Source organism: Thamnophis sirtalis, unplaced genomic scaffold (genome assembly GCF_051295495.1).
Source record: "Thamnophis sirtalis isolate CommonGarterSnake01/CBP01778 unplaced genomic scaffold, rThaSir2_p1.2 scaffold_13, whole genome shotgun sequence".
NCBI lineage: Eukaryota > Metazoa > Chordata > Lepidosauria > Squamata > Natricidae > Thamnophis > Thamnophis sirtalis.
In genome coordinates this window covers 30,645,252-30,664,026 of record NW_028261393.1, presented here as the reverse complement: position 1 = coordinate 30,664,026, position 18,775 = coordinate 30,645,252, and the positions used below count along the sequence as shown (strand labels likewise).

The 18,775-nt window shown below is 44.7% G+C and overlaps 1 protein-coding gene across 17 annotated transcripts in view; it reads right to left on the bottom strand.

Moving 5' to 3' along the window:
* The window catches only part of MACF1 (microtubule actin crosslinking factor 1), a 362,565-nt gene that overhangs the window by 15,916 nt on the left and 327,874 nt on the right, over positions 1 to 18,775 (bottom strand). For all 17 annotated transcript variants that reach the window (XM_087728267.1, XM_087728270.1, XM_087728280.1 and 14 more), the window contains 16 exons: positions 16,831 to 17,062; positions 16,474 to 16,700; positions 15,856 to 15,978; positions 15,442 to 15,543; positions 14,537 to 14,638; positions 14,270 to 14,443; positions 13,452 to 13,607; positions 12,634 to 12,831; positions 6,776 to 6,904; positions 5,788 to 5,961; positions 4,800 to 4,955; positions 4,372 to 4,578; positions 3,318 to 3,437; positions 2,374 to 2,543; positions 1,996 to 2,155; positions 467 to 661 (listed from right to left, as the gene is read on the bottom strand). In XM_087728267.1, the coding sequence (XP_087584393.1) occupies positions 467 to 661; positions 1,996 to 2,155; positions 2,374 to 2,543; positions 3,318 to 3,437; positions 4,372 to 4,578; positions 4,800 to 4,955; positions 5,788 to 5,961; positions 6,776 to 6,904; positions 12,634 to 12,831; positions 13,452 to 13,607; positions 14,270 to 14,443; positions 14,537 to 14,638; positions 15,442 to 15,543; positions 15,856 to 15,978; positions 16,474 to 16,700; positions 16,831 to 17,062 (2,625 nt within the window). The remainder of the gene's footprint in view (positions 1 to 466; positions 662 to 1,995; positions 2,156 to 2,373; positions 2,544 to 3,317; positions 3,438 to 4,371; positions 4,579 to 4,799; positions 4,956 to 5,787; positions 5,962 to 6,775; positions 6,905 to 12,633; positions 12,832 to 13,451; positions 13,608 to 14,269; positions 14,444 to 14,536; positions 14,639 to 15,441; positions 15,544 to 15,855; positions 15,979 to 16,473; positions 16,701 to 16,830; positions 17,063 to 18,775) is intronic.

The window sequence follows — 18,775 nt, the reverse complement described above, 5'->3', positions numbered from 1 at the left end:
TCCTCTGGAATGTCAACCTCAGGAGACTCCAGGCCAGGAGTCATTGGACCCAGCACAGGCATCCTCAACGCAACTGAAGCAGCCAGATGAGGACGTGGCCTCCAAGCCCCTCAGACTCGGGCAGGAGAGGGACACTCAGTCAGGCTCCTTGCCAAGCAGGGAAGTAACTCTCCTGATTAAAGACTGGTTGAAAGGTAGCCCTGCCTCCTATCCCTCTGCTGTAAACAACCATCTTTGTTGTGTTGCGTCTGTGAATCTTGTGTATAAAACTCTGACCTTGGATTTGCAACAAAGCACACTTGGTGCTCTGAACTTTGGGCTGCACGTGGCTGTTGAAAGCCCTCCCTCCGCCCATATGTGACATGCATAATTCCAAGACCAGCAAGGGGAAGGCCCATCTTTCAGAGAGCAGGTGGAGGGAAGAAGAAGAGTGGGTGCCAGGAGGGTCTGCCCCATCTTCCCTCACCTGCTTTAAGGCCAGTTCCAGCCGTGTCTGCTTCAAGACGGACATCTTGCAGACGGTGTCCCAACGGTTGCTCAGCTCCTGAAGCTGCACTTTCACCCAGGTGGTGTCGTCTCGGCTGTTCTCAATCAGTTCACGACCTGAACGCTTGAGAACCTGGATGGTGCCCGTCCGCTTGCCAAGCTCTTTCTGGAAAACCTAAGAAGGAAATGAAAAAATACTCTTGAGCCAAGCTTCACTCGGGGTGACTAAATATAGTTTTCTTGTCAAGGTCAGAAGTGGTTTATTTTTTCCTTAATAAGCTTCAAACCTCTGGTATGCTTGGGCTGCACTGAGTGATGCATATAAAATATATATAATGTAGTTAATTTATATAAATGAGGGGTCCTTGGTGCTCTCTTAGGCTGGGGGGGGTCAAACAGTACGCCCCTCAGACAGGGTTCGCAATTTGGGAGTCCTCCTGGACCCACAGCTGACTTTTGAACACCACTTGTCGGCTGTGACCAGGGGGGCATTTGCCCAGGTTCGCCTGGTGCACCAGTTGCGTCCCTACCTGAACCGGGAGGCCCTCACAACAGTCACTCGTGCCCTTGTGACCTCTAGACTGGACTACTGCAACGTGCTCTACATGGGGCAGCCCTTGAAGAGCATTCGGAGACTTCAGCTTGTCCAGAATGCAGCTGCGCGAGCGATCGTGGGTGCACCTCGGTTCACCCACGTAACACCTATCCTCCGCGAGCTGCACTGGCTGCCTATTGGTCTCCGGATACGCTTCAAGGCGCTAGTCGTCACTTATAAAGCCCTTCATGGTATTGGACCTGGGTACTTGAGAGACCGCCTGCTGCCAATTACCTCCACTAGACCGATTAGATCCCACAGATTAGGCCTCCTCCGAATTCCATCCGCCGGCCAGTGCCAACTGGCGACTACCCGGAGGAGAGCCTTCTCTGTGGCTGCTCCGACCCTCTGGAACGAACTCCCCGTGGAGATTTGGACCCTCACCACCCTCCAGGCCTTCCACAAAGCCCTTAAAACCTGGCTGTTCCGACAGGCCTGGGGCTAAAGAGCTGTTGCCCCCGTCTCGAATGGTATGACTGTTGTGTGTTTTTAAATTATGTATTGTTATGTTTCATCTTTTATTTTCTGTCTGTATCCCGCTTCCCCGATTTGAATTGTGAGCCGCCCTGAGTCCCCTTCGGGGGAAAAGGGCAGCATATAAATATAATAAAATCAATCAAATCAAATCTCTGAGCTTGCTTGTTTCCTTGCAGATTTTTCATGACCCAGCATGTAAGACTATTTTGTGAGGCTGTATTATTAACTGTCCAGGGCCACATGCAGCCCAGGGGGCTGCAGATTGGACACACCTGTTTTAGAAAGCGTGAGGAAGCTGGAGGCTCATTTTGCAAGGGGCCCCCTCTGCTTGCTTTTTAGAGGGAGGAAGCCTGCCAGACTGCAAGGGACACAGGGGGCAGAACTAGATGGCTGCCTGCTTCTCTTCCACACCCCTCGTGCTGCACCTCAGCAGTTACCTTGTGAGCGTCCATTAAATTCATGACCAGATCCAGATCCCCGTGGACAGGCTGGTCTTCAGCCAACTGGGGCTCCACTTTGTAGAGCCAGTCCACCAAGGCCTGCAGTGCATCCATAAACTGCCCAGAGAAGAGAAGCGCCTCTTCCAGTTTGTGCTGGCTGCAAAGAGACGCAGGGGGAGGATGGCAGGCATTCTCCTGGGAGCCCAGACGGACTCTTGCCAAATACACCTGCTGAGCAGGAGTCCCCCCCACCCAGGTGCATCTCTGCCTAGGTTTGCAATTGCCCCCCCCCCACCCTCATCCCAAACCTCAGTGCTACAAAACAGACTGAAGTCATCTCTGAGGGCGCCTGCTACCCTAGCCCTGCTCACTCACCGCTCCACAGATTTGCCACAAACTGTGTCCCATTTATCCCGGACTTCCCCTAGGAGGTGATCCAGGTTTTGGGTGTCATCGGGGAAGTGAGCTTTCTCTTTCAAGGCTCTTCCGGTGCGGATGGTGGTGTCATAAACAGGCTGTTTGCCCCCCAGGGTTTTCTGGAACTCCTGAGTTTTTGAGATAAATTATTTTAAAAAATTAGGGAAGGTGACGCAAATCACTGCATTCTCAGCCAGCCAGGCTGTTGGTTGACCTAGCCATTCCCGGTCCTTGAGCCTCCTTGACACTTGGTGTTGTGTGCCAATGTTGACCATTCTTGGATTGGGAGGCCTTCTCTCCATCACTCGCACCCTGGTGATCTCCCATCTGGACAACTGCAATCATCCTCTGTGTGGAAAAGTACCCGGAAGCTTCAGCTGGTAGAAAATGTGGTTGTGCAAGCCATTTTGGATGCCCCAAGGAGACAGATGTAAGGCCTCTGCGGGGGAGCTGCATTGGATGCCGACTGGCTTCTAGGTCTAATTCAAGGTGTTGGGGATGATCTTTAAAGCCCCACGCATGGGCCAGGTTGCCTGTGGAACCTCTTTCTTCCCATTCCACTGGCCCATCCTGCCCAGGCAGGCAGGATCCCGTCAGCCAAAGAATTCCAACTGGCGGGATCCAGAGAGGGAGCCTCCTCTGCCCTTTGGAATATCCTCCCCAAGAAGTGAGGGGGAGGGGTTTCCTCACCCTCCCAACCCTTCGGAAGGGTCCGAAGCCCTACTTGCTTGGGGCTCACAAAACAGCCTGTGACCTTAAGGCTTCTCCCCCTTAATTTCAATTATTCTCCCTCCTAGTGGGTTGCAATATTTATGTGGGTTGTTTATGTCGTTGATTGTACACTGAGTGGGATGGGCAGTTTCAAAGTTGAATATATAAATACACTGTAACTGGACTCCAACCTTATGCTTGGAAAGCTGCAATTTGATTTTGTCTGGATCGTTGGAAATTTCCAGCTCAGAATTTAGATGATTTTCAGCATCGTCCAACCAATCCACCAACTTTTTCCAAGCTTCATGGAACTAGAATGTAAAAACATACCTGATAGATCATCAGGGAAATATCTAGCAAAGTTTACAGTCCAGGCACCAACTCTGAATCCGGTAGTCATAGGAAGAGTCCCACTGCGTGCAATTGGAACTCTCTTTCCCAAGATGCCTTCAGGTCAGGAGACCCAAACCACAAGCATTAAGCCCACCTCCATTGTGAGATTACAGTAACAGAAATCTTGCAACTCTGAAAGCATTTTCTCCTCCCCCATCTTTACATTCCAGAGAACTAGAGAGGGGTCCCTTCTGAGATACTTTCTCACCCCTCCCTCTTTTGGACTCCAGTGTGTCTTATCAGGGTGCCGTCTGGGCTGTGGCTCTTCCTCCTTCCCCCAAAGTTCTTCTCCCAGCCCATTGCATCTCCTGGAGAGACCCTTGCCCCCATCGCTCATCTCTAGAGGCCTCTGCTTGGCTCCCCTGCCAATTCTTTATCAGGCTGAAACTCCTGGCTTCCTCACTCTTCCAGCCCTTTCTATGTGGCTATCAACCTTCTAATTCTTCACTTGGCTCCTCTCCATCTTCCTTCCCAAGCTTGTTTTCCCTGTCCATGTTGGGTTCTCCCATTGCCCTGCACACGCTCACACCTTCCCAAGGCTTCTCTTGCTCCAGAGCATTTGCCATCTTGCCCCAACCTCCCTTTCCTTATGAGCAAACAAGCCAAGCCCCCCTCTCTCTCCTCCCATTGTTGCCCCCCCCCATGGCCAGCAGAATCCCCTCCCTTCGCCCTCCCTCGCCACTCAGCCCACAGATTTTAATGCATTTGAACAGTAGTCCTGCTGTGTTATGGCAGCAAATGCAGCATCTGAGACAATGCTGCTGCTTTGCAAGTATCTAAGCTTTTTTTGTAAGCTCACAGTTGGCTCTCAATGAGCAGCTCCCAAAGTGCCCTACCCTCCAGGACACTCACCTGTTTTGCCCGCTTCCTGGCATCATCTAGAGCCCGCCCCCTTTCAACTGACCGCTGGACAACTTTCTCCCAGCGAGACTGCACGCTGACCAGGAGGTTCTTGATCAGGACCACATCCTGCTTCTGGCTCAGAAACTTCAGCTGGTTTCCACTTTGGTCCAGAGCAATGATCTGATGCCGGTGAGCATTGACTTCATTAGCAAAACCCTGCCAGGGGTGGGTGGGAGGAAGCAGAAGAGAAACCCCTGCATGAACATCTCTTTGGAATCCTGGCATTACAGGGAGCGGTCAAACCGCCTTCCGTTGGCTGAACTGCAGGCAAGGCTGAAATCCCACCCTGAGACCCTCTTGGTACCTGCCAGCCTTTTGCCAAGATGAAGGTGTGGAGGGGGCCATTGTTACAGGGAGTGGTTTGGGGATGCCCTTACCTTGTGTTCTTCTACTTGGGAGAGCACAGTGTTAAGGATGAGGCTGGGAGGAGAAGCAACGTTCAGACTCTGCTCCCCAAGGGTCAGCCAGTTGATGAAGTCCTGCAGGGAATTCTGGAATTCGGTTGCCAGGTTGAGGGCCTCTTCCAGCTTGGACTAAATAGGGGACAAGGTAGAGGAGTGAGACAGAAGAAAAGGAGTACCTGACAAATCTCACAGGGGCTGACCTTCCACGCCAAGAGCATGGATTTTGCATGCACCTGCTCCAAGAGAGAAACCAAAGTTTCATTCATGTTCTCAGTGCCCTTCCCCCCCACCCCCCACCCTGAAGAATGCTGGAGAGAATCAAGATAGCTAACAGAAACTTTTCTATGGCAGAAAACCTCCTGAAAGACGAGAGGTCATTTACGAGCTTGGAGAAGTCACTGCATTCCACCTTTATACCCCACTGGACCAGAGTCAATCCTGCTGCCTGTCTTCAGTCCCCCACCACTTGATCTCTGGCCCAGGGACAGCCAGGCTTCTGTGCAGGGACAAGGGAACTGCAAGGCTGAACTTTCCAAAGGATTCTCAACCTCACCAACTTTCACAATCCCAGGAAAAGTCTCACTGCTTCCCAAGGCGGAACTCATATTTTTATTTTATTTTATTAAAAGTTTTAAAGAGTTTTACAATTATATACCTTCCCTCCCTCATATTGATGATGTCTCCTTCTGCAATCTCAGATTCCTGCTTCTCCCTCCCGGCCCCATTTCCTGACCTTTTTGTTCCACTCAAGTTCAACAGTTCCTCTGTGGACTCTATGACTCTGTCATGCACAGAATCCTGTTTACTTGTATAAAGCTGGAAATAGGGCTGTCAGTCAAAGAGCTGATCTGCTGCCAGAGAAAGGTCAACCTCTTCTCCCAGTGTGTCTGACTCAGAACCACCTGAGTGGGGAAAGGAGGAATGTGGTATAACCAGGTCCCCTATCAGCTCTGCTCACTACCTTCCGCTCTTCCATCTTTGTGCTGACCAGGACCCATTTCTGTTCCAAGAGAGCCACACTTTGCTCCATCTTTGATCCAGATCCAGAATCATCATGGCTCAGAAGCATCAGCCTTCCCTTCGCCAGGAGCTGGCTGTAGATTTCCTCATTTACCTTCAGCTGGGCATAGAGTTCCTAGAACACAAAGAAGCATTTCAGAAGAGACATTTTGCAGAATTTCTCCTCAAGATACACCACTTTGCCACCACTTTTTGGCTCAGAGAACGTTTGGATAATGACAGAACACAAAACAACAGAGTTGGATGGGACCTTGGAGGTCATCTATTCCAACCTTCTGCTCAAACAAGAGTGCCTATACTATTCCAGAAAAATGGCTGTCTAATATTTTCTTAAAAACCTCCAGTGATGGAGCACCCACAATTCTGGGAGACAAGCTGTTCTAGTGGTTGATTGTCCTCACTGTTATGAAGTTTCTCCTTAATTCCAGGTTGCTTCTCTCCTTGATTAGTTTCCATCCATTGTTTCTTGTCCTGCCTTCAGGTGCTCTGGAGAATAGATTGACTCCCTCTTCTTTGCAGCAGGTCTTCAAATACTGGAATATTGCTATCATGTCACCTCTCATTTTTCTCTTTGCTAGATTACACATACCAAGTTCCCTCAATCGTTCATCGAATGGTTTAGCATCCAGTCTCCTGATGTGTTTAGCTTCCTGTTGTGTTTAGATATCCTGAAGTGGATGCATGCTATTTTCACACCTGATTGTGTGCACCAGACTTGGGGGTTCTTGGCTAAACCACAAACCTTTCATGAGGACTTTGTGACTAGACTATGAAAGGTAGAATGAAGCTAATCAAGCCTCTCCCCCACAAATTATCCTTGGAAGGTTTCCATTTGTCTTTGGGGCACTTACTTATACTATTGCAAAAGCCCTTCCTCAGACCAAATCTCCCATTACTGAAGGAGTCAGCATGTAGCTGCCATGACTCACCATGTGGATGTTCAGTTGTTCCCGAGCAGTTTCTGGCAGCCCACCCGTTGGTTTGGAAGCTGACAGCTGACTTTCCATCCTGGTGAGCCACAAAAGGAAGTCTTCAATTTCACCATGGAAGCCCTGGGCCTGTGACACACAGAGAACAAGGTGGAACATTGGTGGGTTTAAGTGCAAGATCAGCAAGTGCCGTATTTCCCAGTAAATCCCAACTTACAAAATGATACTTCGTAAGTATACAATATAAGGTATGTAATAATATATTTTTAAAAGCCCTAAAAACCACATCTTTAAAACCCCTGGGCAGCTCAACCCAGTCAACAACACAAGAGGAATGATGGAAGAAGGCGGGGCTTAGCAGTGAGAAGATGGACTTTCAGGCAGCTCCTGAGTGGACCATCTAAACCAGGTCATTTGGACGGTTCTTTTTTGGACCTAAGCTGTCCCGAAGAGACAGTGAAAGGTAGAGGGAAACCCAGTGGTCCCAGAGACGTTTGCAAAGTCTCTGGGGACCTAGGGAAACCCCTCTTTGCCAGTGATTCCGGACCAGCCATAAGGCTGCTGAAACTGTGGATAGCCCTAAAGAGACTGGATAAGAACATGTCGTTTGGTGTGAGTTTTAAATCTTTTTTTTTGTTGGAAAGAGAACACTCTAAATTTGGAAACTTAGCTTAAAATAAGGCTGACTAGTAAGAAAAGCGGCGAGTATAAGCGTTGCCAATTGAACGATTATTTTTTCTGTTCCTTTTTTTTTATCTTTGGAAACCGGGCTGGACTTTCTTGTAATTTAAATCAGCTTTTTGTGTTCTTCTTTTTGCTGTTGATATCTCTAACTTTGAACCTTGTGGGGACATTGAATTTAAATCTAAAGTGCTTTGAAGATCTGTCTTTTGTTTCTTTTGTTTTCTTTTAGCTTTTTGGTTGCATTTTAACAATTAGTAATTAGCAATTGCTACGGAAGTTTTAACAGAGTTAATGCAAGCTACAAGCTAATACTGCCATCTAGCGGACTTGAACTATTGTTACCAAAATTTCCCCTGTAATTCATTTGTCCCTTAAAAAGAAAAGCTTTATTTACACAGGTGCTATTTTTTCCTTATCTGGACTTCTGTTAGACTAAATAACAGAGCCCCGAAGGAGCTGAGAATGACCTTGGAAAGACTTTTATCTTAGGGGGGGGGGGGAGAAGAGTCTGGAAAGACTATTTGTTTTAGCTTGGTGGCATCTTTTCTCTGTTCAACATTACTTTCATATCATTTTGTTGGGGAGATATTGACATTGACTCTTTCTTTTCCCTATGATCACTCTTTTTGACCTTTTGACTACCTACACTTTTTTTCCCCACTTGTGGCTTGAAGCACCCTTCCTTTTTTTTGGAGGGGGGGGTTTCTTTTCTTACTTTATGTCTCCCTTTTCTATTATTTTTTTTTGAAGACATTGGGACATCAATAGATGGCTCACTTTAAACTTTGAGCAAAATAGTCTGAAGAGTTTTCTTTTTTCTCTCTTTTTTTCCTTTCTCTCTTTCTCTCTCTTTTTTTCCTTCTTTCCTTATTCTTCCACTATCTCTCCTCTTTTTCTCTCTTTTGTCTCTTATGCCTTTCACCCATTGTACTTATAATCTTCCACCTTCTAATACTAATTGACTATGAGTAGAAAAGCAGCCCCCCTTGGCTCTACATCAACTTCCGCCTCCTCACCTGTGGGAGGCCAGAGGACAACACAGCCAATGCTTCAGCATGAAAAAGAGAAAGGAGCAAATTTTGAAACACTCATGCAAGCGATGCAGAAAATGCAAGCAGGACTTGACAGTAAGGATGACAAGTTAGACACCCTTGTAAAGAAGTTTGAGAGTATGGGAAAAAAACGGAGGTAATGGAACAACAATACCAAAGCATAGTACAAAAGGTTGATAAAATGGAAGGAAAAATTGAAAGTATGCACAACTGGATGACGAAATATGAAGACAGGATTCAAAAAATTGAAAATAAAATCCAAGAAGGAGAGAAGAAAACCGAGAAGCTAGAGAGCAGACTAAGTGATGTTGAAAGAGAGAGTAGTGCAATATTAAAATGGGAGATGGATAGGTCTGAATTCTTTTTAAGATTTCAAAACATAGAAGAAGAAAAAGCAGAGAATTTAGTTCAGATAATATCAATTGGCAATTTATGTTTTTACAACTGGAGCAGACGAATTTTGGTAAGAAATTTACTCAAACTATACGAATGATATATCAGAAAAAAGCAGCAAAGATAATGGTAAATGGAGAATTAACAGATCCTATTGAAATAAAGAGAGGTACGAGACAAGGTTGCCCATTATCACCACTACTTTTTGTCTTAACACTAGCGGTCCTTAACAGAAAGATCAGAGAAGAAGAAGAAATAAGAGGAATGAAAATTAAGAGAGAAGAGTATAAGCTACAAGCGTTTGCAGATGACCTAGTTTTTATCCTTGAAGATCCACTAGAAACAGCACCCAAACTGCTAGAAAGAATAGAGGAATATGGAAAAGTAGCAGGCTTGAAAATAAGCAAAGATAAAACAAAGATTATGACAAAGAATATCCCAGCAACACAAAAGGAAGAGTTGTCAGAAATGTTGCAGATTCAAACTACAAGTAAGGTTAAATATTTGGGGATATACTTATCACCTAGATGTAGCACTCTTAAGGAGGACAACTATATTAGACTAAAACAACAAATAGCGACTGATCTGATGAAATGGGAAAATCTGCACTTATCAATGATGGGAAGAATTTCTACAATTAAAATGAACATTTTACCTAGAATTCTATACCTGTTTCAGACAATCCCAATCAGATTGGGTAAAGATTTTTTTCAAGATTTAAATAAAATAGTTTTGAAATTTATTTGGCAAGGGAAAAAAGCTAGAATAAAACTTAAATTGCTACAAGATGCTAGATCTAGAGGAGGATTTGGCCTACCTGATTGGGAGCTATATTATCAAGCAACAAACGTGATGTGGATTAAGGAGTGGATATCATTAAAAAACTCTAGATTATTGAATGTAGAAGATCATGATTTACTGTTGGGATGGCATGCTTTCTTATGGTATAAGGGAACTAAAGCACATGGTTATTTTAGAAGACATTATGTAAGGGAGGCGTTGTTATTAAACTGGGAAAAGGTAAAAAGATTACACTACTTAAAAATTCCAGTCTGGATATCAACAATTGAAGCATTTTCATATCCAATAATATATAAAAAGGAACAAACAGTTAGATATATAGAATTATTGAATGCAGAGGGTGAGCTCAAATCCATTCAAGAGTTGAAACAAGAAGGGATGGAAATGAATTGGTATTCATATGTACAGATACAATCTAGATATAATGAGGATAGAAAAACTAAAGGTCTTTATAATAAAATGACTGAGTTAGACAAAATTTTAACAGGCACTGATGAAAAAGTAATTAAAAAACTATATGGATATTTATTGGAGTTTAAATTGCATGAAGAACAAGTTAAAGAAACTATGATAGCTTGGGGAAAAAACTTTAGGTATGGGATTGACTTAGAGAATTGGCAGAAATTGTGGTCTCAAAATTATAAAATGACAATGTCTACGCATATAGAGAAAACTTGTATAAGATGTTTTACAGGTGGCATCTACCCCCAACTAGAATTGCAAGAATGTTCAAGAATAAATCAGAAAAGTGCTGGAAATGCCATCAGATACCGGGTTCATATTACCACATGTGGTGGACTTGCATTGAAGCTAAAAGATACTGGACTAAAATCCACATGTGGTTGGAGAAAATGACACACAAACAAATAGACTTTAAACCAGAGGTCTTTTTATTGGGGATCATACCAGAAATCTACAACAAAAACTTAAAATATTTGATTGTAAATGTGTTAACAGCAGCCAGAATTGTATTTGCAAAAAACTGGAAAAATGAAACAATACCAAAACAGGAAGAAGTTATCCGAAAAATAATGGATTGTGCTGAAATGAGTAAATTGACACTTGAAATTAGAGAACAAAAGGATGAGCAATTTTATAAGATATGGGATTTGTTTTATCGGTGGCTAGGGGAAAAAAAACTTGGAAATGAAAAATGATATACTCATGCTTTAATTGAAGAAGTTAAATGATGATACAACTATGCTGTGAAATAAACTAACAATGATACAATGAAAAATTAATATATCAATGAATTGAATATTTTAGAATTTTTTGCTTTAAAAAGGATAAGGATAATAATGATTTTATGTATATTTAATAGAGGTCTGGTGATATAATGTATAATGTTAAGAACGTATTATAATGATATTCTGCTGCTGATAAATAATTTTAATAAGGGAATAATTGAAAATTGGTATATATATATATATATATATGTAGTGACGTTTTGTTGAAAAATGAAGGAATAAGATCTCTGTTTGAAAGTATGAAGTACAAGGATAATAATGAACATAAGTATATTTTCTGGGGGGAAAATAATACTAATGGCAACTGAATATATATTGTAGAATGAAAGCGAGGTATTTAGTTATACTAGATGAAAAGTCTGAGATGGTAAATATTATTCGAGGATGTGGATGTTAAAACACCTGTAACCAAACGACATGCTATATGTAATGATGGTTTTTTTTTCTTTTTGTGTTTATTATTATACAATTGTATCACAGCGGCCAGTTGTTTCGCCGGATTTGGCATTGGTTACTAGTCGGGCCCCACCCAGGGGCCTAGGACGTCGTAACATATTTTCGTAATATGTGTGCAGATCCAAGCAGTGCGGCTTTTTGCATTTGACTGATGGTGATTTTGTCAATTTTTAACTGTTTTAAATGTAATTCCAGTGCTTTTGGAATAGCACCCAGTGTGCCAATTACCACTGGAATTATCACTGCTGGTTTGTGCCATAGTCGTTGAATTTCGATTTTTAAGTCCTGGTATCTTGCGATTTTTTCAAGTTCCTTCTCGGCGACCCTGCTATCACCTGGTATTGCGATGTCTATGATTGTGACCTTATTTTTCTCAACCAGTGTGATGTCTGGTGTATTATGCGCCAGTATTTTGTCGGTTTGTATACGGAAATCCCACAAGATCTTGACCATCTGATTTTCGGTGACTTTTTCAGGCTGATGTTCCCACCAGTTTGTTGCTGTGTTTATTATTATTATTATTATTATTATTATTATTATTATTATTATTATTATTATTATTATTATTGTTATTATTATTATTATTATTATTATTGTGTGTATTAAATATATATATAACAGAGAGATGTGTGTGTGGGGAAATATAGTTAGGATAGATTAGCACAGGTAAGGGAATAAGAAATGATACTAAATTATAACCTATTAAATGAAATAATAAATGTATAAGAATGATAAATTTTAAAACACCTGTAACCAAACGACATGCTGTATGTGATGATGGGTTTTTTTTCTTTTCTGTGTTTTTTTTCTTTTCTTTTTTTGTTTTTGTTTCTTCATTATTGTGTGTATGTGTTGTCTATGTAACAAAAATAAAAAAAAGTTTATATATAAAAAACAACAACACAAGAGGAACGCCACTCTCTGACACAGAACCAGGGTAGGGCAAGAGACTCAGAGGGGCCCCTGGCGCTCTCTGAGCTTGCTTGTTTTCTTGCAGACATTTCATTACCTAACTAGGTAACATCACCAGTGCTATTAAGGAATGCTGTTTGCTGTCAGTTTATACTCTGGTGCCTTGCCTGTCTGCGGGGGCGGGGTGGTCTTAGAGATTCCTTGGTTGGGCTGTTTTCAAGAGGGTCAGAGGAGGCAAATGCTCTTCCCTTGCATCGTCTCCACCTTGCCAGCTCATTAGACTGGCAGACCCGCTCCTCCCACCCCTGCCTACCTGCTGAAGGGTTGCCTGCAGCTGCTGCTCCCGCACTTCCGTCTTCTGCAGGACTGACTCCCAGCAGGAGTTCATGGTCTCCAGCCGGTTCCGGAGACTGCTGGCATCATCCGTTGCACTGGATTCCAGGAGTTCATTGCCAGCCTTGTTCACGGTCTCCACTGTGGCTTGGTGGGCCAACACATCATTTTTCAGTACCTAGGATGGGATTGGGAAAATATGGGTCCTTATTAAAAAGAGCTCAGCTTAAAGCTTTGCCTTAGCAGAAGGTAACTCAAACTGAAAACATCAAGGAGCACTTTCGAGGCGGCCCCTTCTTGCCCCTTAATTTGCCTTCAGAAGCAGAGGAGAAGATGCTACCTGGAGGGGAGCGATTAGTTCTCCTAGGCCCAATGTGGCCCTTTTGTGCTCTGATCTGACCCCTGTGGACTACCAGCCCCCGTCCCCCGTCTCAAAAGGCAGCTTCACTGATCTGCAATGGCCTCAGAAGGGGGGTTTCCTGTGGAGAGAGTGCAGTTTGAGGGTTGCAGGCTATTTAATCACCCATGGCTAAAGGATCCTGACCACTAAATCTGTAGTTTCACTACTTTCCTGACTACTTTACAGCAGCAGGTTGATAAGATGTTAAAATAAAGACCACAGAGACTCTAGGGGGGAAAGCCCTGGGAACCAAAAGGAGCTGAATGGCTTCTGTCATCAAGCTAGTGCAGGTGTCTGGCCCTCAAGACCCTGAAAAATAATGTAAATCAAAGCAGGATTCTTTTCTGGGACAGCATCCCTGCCAGAGGACTCCATGCACACACACCCCTTGCACTCACATGGTGCTTGGCCAACTCCACTTCAATGACTTTGGGGTCCCCGTTGATGGGCCTCTGGGAATCCAGCAGCTCTTCGGTGTGGGTCAGCCATGCCATAAGCTCAGCCAGGGCATGCTGGAACTGGCCGAGGGCCAAGAGAGACCCTTCCAGCTTGTGCTGTTTAAGGAAAAGAAAAAGGGGGTTTTAAGGGCATTTTATCACACCTTTCCACTCCAACCAGTGGTGCTCAAAAAGATTCACTATGATTTTTTAACAATACAACTACAATAAAACAATACAATAAAACTAACAAACTTGTAAAGTTAAGAGTATCAAATACAAAAATGCAAAAGTCAGGCTGAAAAATCAAATAGAAGAAAAGCCAAAGACTGGCTAATTGACAATAAAAAACAATGTTACTGCTCAGAAAAAGAAAACTATAAATATTTTAAAATATTTTAAAAATATTTCATGCAGTCTCCAGACCAGTGCCTCTCAATTTTAGTATCATTAAGATGTGTGGATTTCAGCTCTCAGAATTCTGCTGGCTGGGGTATTCTGGGAATTGAAGTCCACATATCTAAAAGTGGCCAAGGTTGAAAAAGTTTGCTCCAGACAGAAAGTCTTCCTGGTAATTTCCAGCAGGTGCAAACCAGCCAAAGCCTCTTCAGATGCAGTCAGGTGAGGATTAGGATCCACCTGGGAGGAGCTCTTTCTTAAGGAAAAGGTGGGAGCTATTACCTTAACTCAGAAAGGATCGATCGATCGATTGATCGATCGATCCAACGAACCAACCAACCAACCAACCAACCAATCCTGTGCCTGGGGCTTTGCCATACCTGTCGATGAGCTATTTTTTCACTCAGATTCTCCCAAAGATGCTTCAGTTCTGTTAGTGGCTCTCTGATGATGTCTCGGTCTGTCTCATCTGTGGCTTTTTTGAGCAAAAGTTCTCCCTGGTGATTCAGCTTCTCCATCTCTATTTGCTGCTGGTATACTTCTGTTTTGAACTCCTGCAGAGAGTACAAAATGAGGATGATGTTCTATACTACTACTATCACCACAGATGCCTCAAGATTTGGAGAAATATCTTGCTTGGCACACACCTTCATCTCATTCAGTTGCTCTTTGACAGTGTTGAGATCTGTGCCCACCGGGGACATGTTGCACAGTTTAATCACTGTGTTATCTAGCCAGTCAAACATAGCCTGAAAGTAGAACATGGACACAAATAAAGGAGAACCTAGTTAACGTCCATCCTACCAAACGATGTACTTTGCTCTTTCCCAACTCTGGCTGTTCTGAGACACACTCCTCCTGGGTCTCTGCACAGAGGCCCCAAGGCTTCATTGACTCCCAGCGTTCCCATCTTCTTAAGACTCTGTCTCCTTCCAGTCTAATGACACTACTCCTTGCGTTGGCCAGGACACCAGTGCTTCAGCGCAGCACAAGACCATTACAGGCTGCACTCAATCCCAGAGAGGAAGTTCACCTCTGCCCCCAACCCTCCCATCCTTTGGCTTCCCATTAGGTGTAAATGGGTGGGCAATCTTCAGTCCATGACATTTACTCATCCTCCACCACCTCAAAAGCAGTCAAAGTTCATGCGCCTTAAACTCAGTGGCAAAATGGCTGGATTTGAACTGCAGAATTGTTGGGCTCTTCCTAGCACATGAAACTAAAATGGGGATGCTAAGGACCTTCGTAACACCCTTGAGCCCCTCTAAGCCCAGAAAATGGGCATAAAGTGCTCCACTCAACTCCAGCAGCCATCGCTCCATTTCACTGGCCTGGTTCTTGGTGTGAGAATGACCTAGGAGGTGTGGGCTTCAGTAATCTAGGTCTCTGCATTGGTTTCCCACCTTAGCCCTCCAAATCCTCCCCCCCCCCCACAGTGACATTGCCAGGAAACCTCCTAAGGCCAAGAGTTCCAAAGGGAGAGCTTTCTGGGCAGCCCTCCTGCACAGACAGATGCCTCCCCCCCTGCTCCTTTCAGGCCCTCTGGCCTCACCTGCAGATTATCCTGATACTGCACTGCATTCTGCATGGCCTCCTCCAGCTTCTCCAGCCTCTCCTTCCAGGTTCTGTTCAGATGTTCCCAGGCACCGTTCAGCTGCAAGGACAGGAAGAAATGCACAGAAATGCACAATTTGCCAGGGTGGGCGCTGGTGACAGGGCACTGTGGCAGGGGGGCATTTGGCAGAGGTGCCCAGGTCAGTGGAGGGGGAGAGGGAGCAGCTCAGACCAAGCATCTCTGGCCCGCTGTCTGCCTTGCCCTTCCACCTGGCTGGGCTGCCAGTGGCATGAATTTCTTGCCAAGCAGATTAGGAGGAGTCGTATGCAGGTGTCTGTTTGGCCTCCCTGTCCCTCCTCCCAACGTCCCATCAAAGCCCTTCGGTCCAAATCTGAGATGACTATTACCTACCTCATCAATGCTTTTCTTAACTTCTGGTTTCTCCATCTCCCCACAGGCGAAAATCAGATCGGCCCCCAGGATTCGGATGAATTCCAGTTCTTCATGCAAACCGTCTGTCTCTTCCTTGATGGTCTACAGGAGAGGATCAAGAAACAGAGGAGCACAATTTGCCTATCAGAACAACTCACACATAACAGCAACTGTGTTTCTGAAATTGTCTTTGCAATCAGAGTTTATTCTGGAGGGTGATGCTTGTAGAGTAATATATACCTTTGCTATAGAAAAAAAAATACAAGGTAGCACACAAATGTATAAGTACATCAAAGAATGGGATATTTTCAGATTTTCACCAAGTCATTTTCACTCTGCGGATCGTTATTTGAAAGCTATTATATTGAAGAAACATTCTAAAGTGTATTCTTAGAAAAGAACAAGGTCTTTCTTTCCAACACAACCCACCCAAATGCAGTTCCAGGGATTGCTCTGAATAGGAAACTAGAATGAAGAGGCCTCCCTTCCTAAACCTTCTGCCAAGGCTACATTTCCCTTCCTGGCCATCACAGCTCGCTTGAAGGACTCAAGTTATGTCCAATTTGTGAGAAAGGATGAAATTTTCTGTCTTCCTACCTCGGCTGCTTCAATCTGCTGTTTGATTATGGATGGATCAATCCCAGGACTTTCCAGATCATGGACAATGTCTTGGGTATCCCGGATGGTGGTTAGGAGGGCAGCCATGTCATACCAGAACTTTTCCGCCAGCTCCAGGACATCAAGGAACTTGATCTCGCGTTCCTCAGCCCGAGCTTTGATGTCTTCCCAGAAAAATACCATGTGATCTAATTTATCCTGGATGTCTGAAACAGAACAAGGAGGATTAAACCCATGTTCTGTGCTAGGAAGCCTGTGCCTCTCTGCATCTCAGGCCACACCAAGGAAGAGAGGCCGTGTGCCCGTCCTGGGTTTCCAGCGGTTCTAATGCCTTACTTTTGGCTGCCAGGTCTCTGTCTGCCCCCTGGGATCGTCCAATCAGTTCCTCTCCCCGGCGCTTCAGTCCTTCGAAGGATGGCTGCAGCTTGTCCAGCTCCAGCGTGGCATTTTTATTGTCACCAATGCACTCACGGATCTTCTCCACCTCGGCTGGGATCAAGGGAGGCATGCGCAGGCGGGAGGACAGCGTCTCCAGCATCTCCAGCATCGGCTCTATCTTGTCATGGAACTGAAGGGAAGGAATGAGGAGTGAGGTTCTAGTGTGCAAATGGCACATTTACATCTTTGCTGCTTTGACTGATTCTTCTTAGTCAACATGCTCTTCTCTATGTGCAATCTTTGCAAATTCTTTTGGAATGTCAGATTTTGGGGGGAATGATTAATTCCAAGACACCAACTTTTTGCAAAACTGGTTGTGTGACTAAGAGCAAATCCTGAAGTCAAATATTTCATGGCATTAGTTATATCAAAAGTAGTGTATTGTCCACTCTCTTTGTTAACCACAAACTCACACTTTGTGATCTGCTAGGAATTTGTGAAGGGAAAGGTAAACCCGCTGTCCTACTCTTGAAGGCCTAAATGTATTATGGATTCAAGTTAGGGAATTAAAATGAGAACTAAGGCCCAGCCAAGGCAGACTATATCACTAACTTCCAAATCCTTAAGCTTTGGATGTGAAGTGTGTGCCTCTGTTCGGGTCTTTTCCTAATAAAACCCATTTCCTTTCTGTGAGGAGCATCAACTGGCCTCCAAGCTCATGTCTGAAGGGGCATCTGCCCTTCTGCAGCCACATTACAATGGTTCCTGCCACCTGCCTGAATTCCAAGGCTCTCCACCCTGGAACAAGGAGCAGCTCTGGGGTTGTGGAACCCAACCAGTGAGGTACAATCTGAGGGGAACCAAACACTTGGACTGTCCTTTCCCTCCAGGAACTGCTCACAGTAACCCCCGTTAAGCCAAATTTGTTGCTGGGTGGAATCCTGGCAATGGGGGGAGGGAACGGGAGGGAGGACACACTCTGGCTTCTCTAGGGAGTTGGGGGGAGGGCTCAAGGCAGAGAAAGTGAGATATGCCAGTACTTGTTCGCTGCCACCTTTGCTTTCTCCAGGACTAACACGCATGGTCTCCGTGAGTGAGTGAGTGAGTGAGTGAGAGAGAGAGAGAGAGAGAGAGAGAGAGAGAGAGAGAGAGAGAGATAGTGAGTGTCACAAAGACAGTAAGGTGATTCTGTTCTCTCCAAACTATCTGCAGCAGCAGCAGAAGACACTGCTAATTAGGCAACTGGGGAGTTTCCCACAGTCGAGCTCAGCATTCACCCTGGAAGGTTGACTATTCCTGGAGGCGAGAGGATTTCTGCTGCCCTCAAGTGGATGGAATGGAATTCTGGAGGAGGACGTCTTCTAATGAACATTGGCTTAGCTAATTCAGAGGGCAGGAAGTTGGTCATGTGATGAGGGGATCCTTACCTCTGCAATCTGTCATGGTGGAGTCAACACAACAATGAATGGTGGCGAGCACGCAGGGAAGGCGGTAAATGGGCACCGAAACAGACAACAGGGGAGACATTCCACAGTGGGAGGGTGATGAGACGGGGTGGAGGAGGAAAAACTCAGCATTAATGTGGGGGTAAACTAAAGGGAGCAGAAATGACTAAAATAATATAAAAATACATATCCTAGAATGACTTTCAGAGATGTGACACAGAACAAAATCCAACATAACCGCATTATCAATCAACAAAACAAATTGACATGAAGGGACAACAAATGTGATTCTTTGCATATATCCAAAACATGGTGGTGCCAAAAAGGAAATTAAATGAATCTGATAAAAAAAATCTACACCCACCCCATCTCTGTTTCTCTTCAGAATAGAATTTCTTTTGTCTCCATTTGTCTCCACCAAAACCTCTGTGAAAGTCCCTTCCAGCCCTCCAATCCCA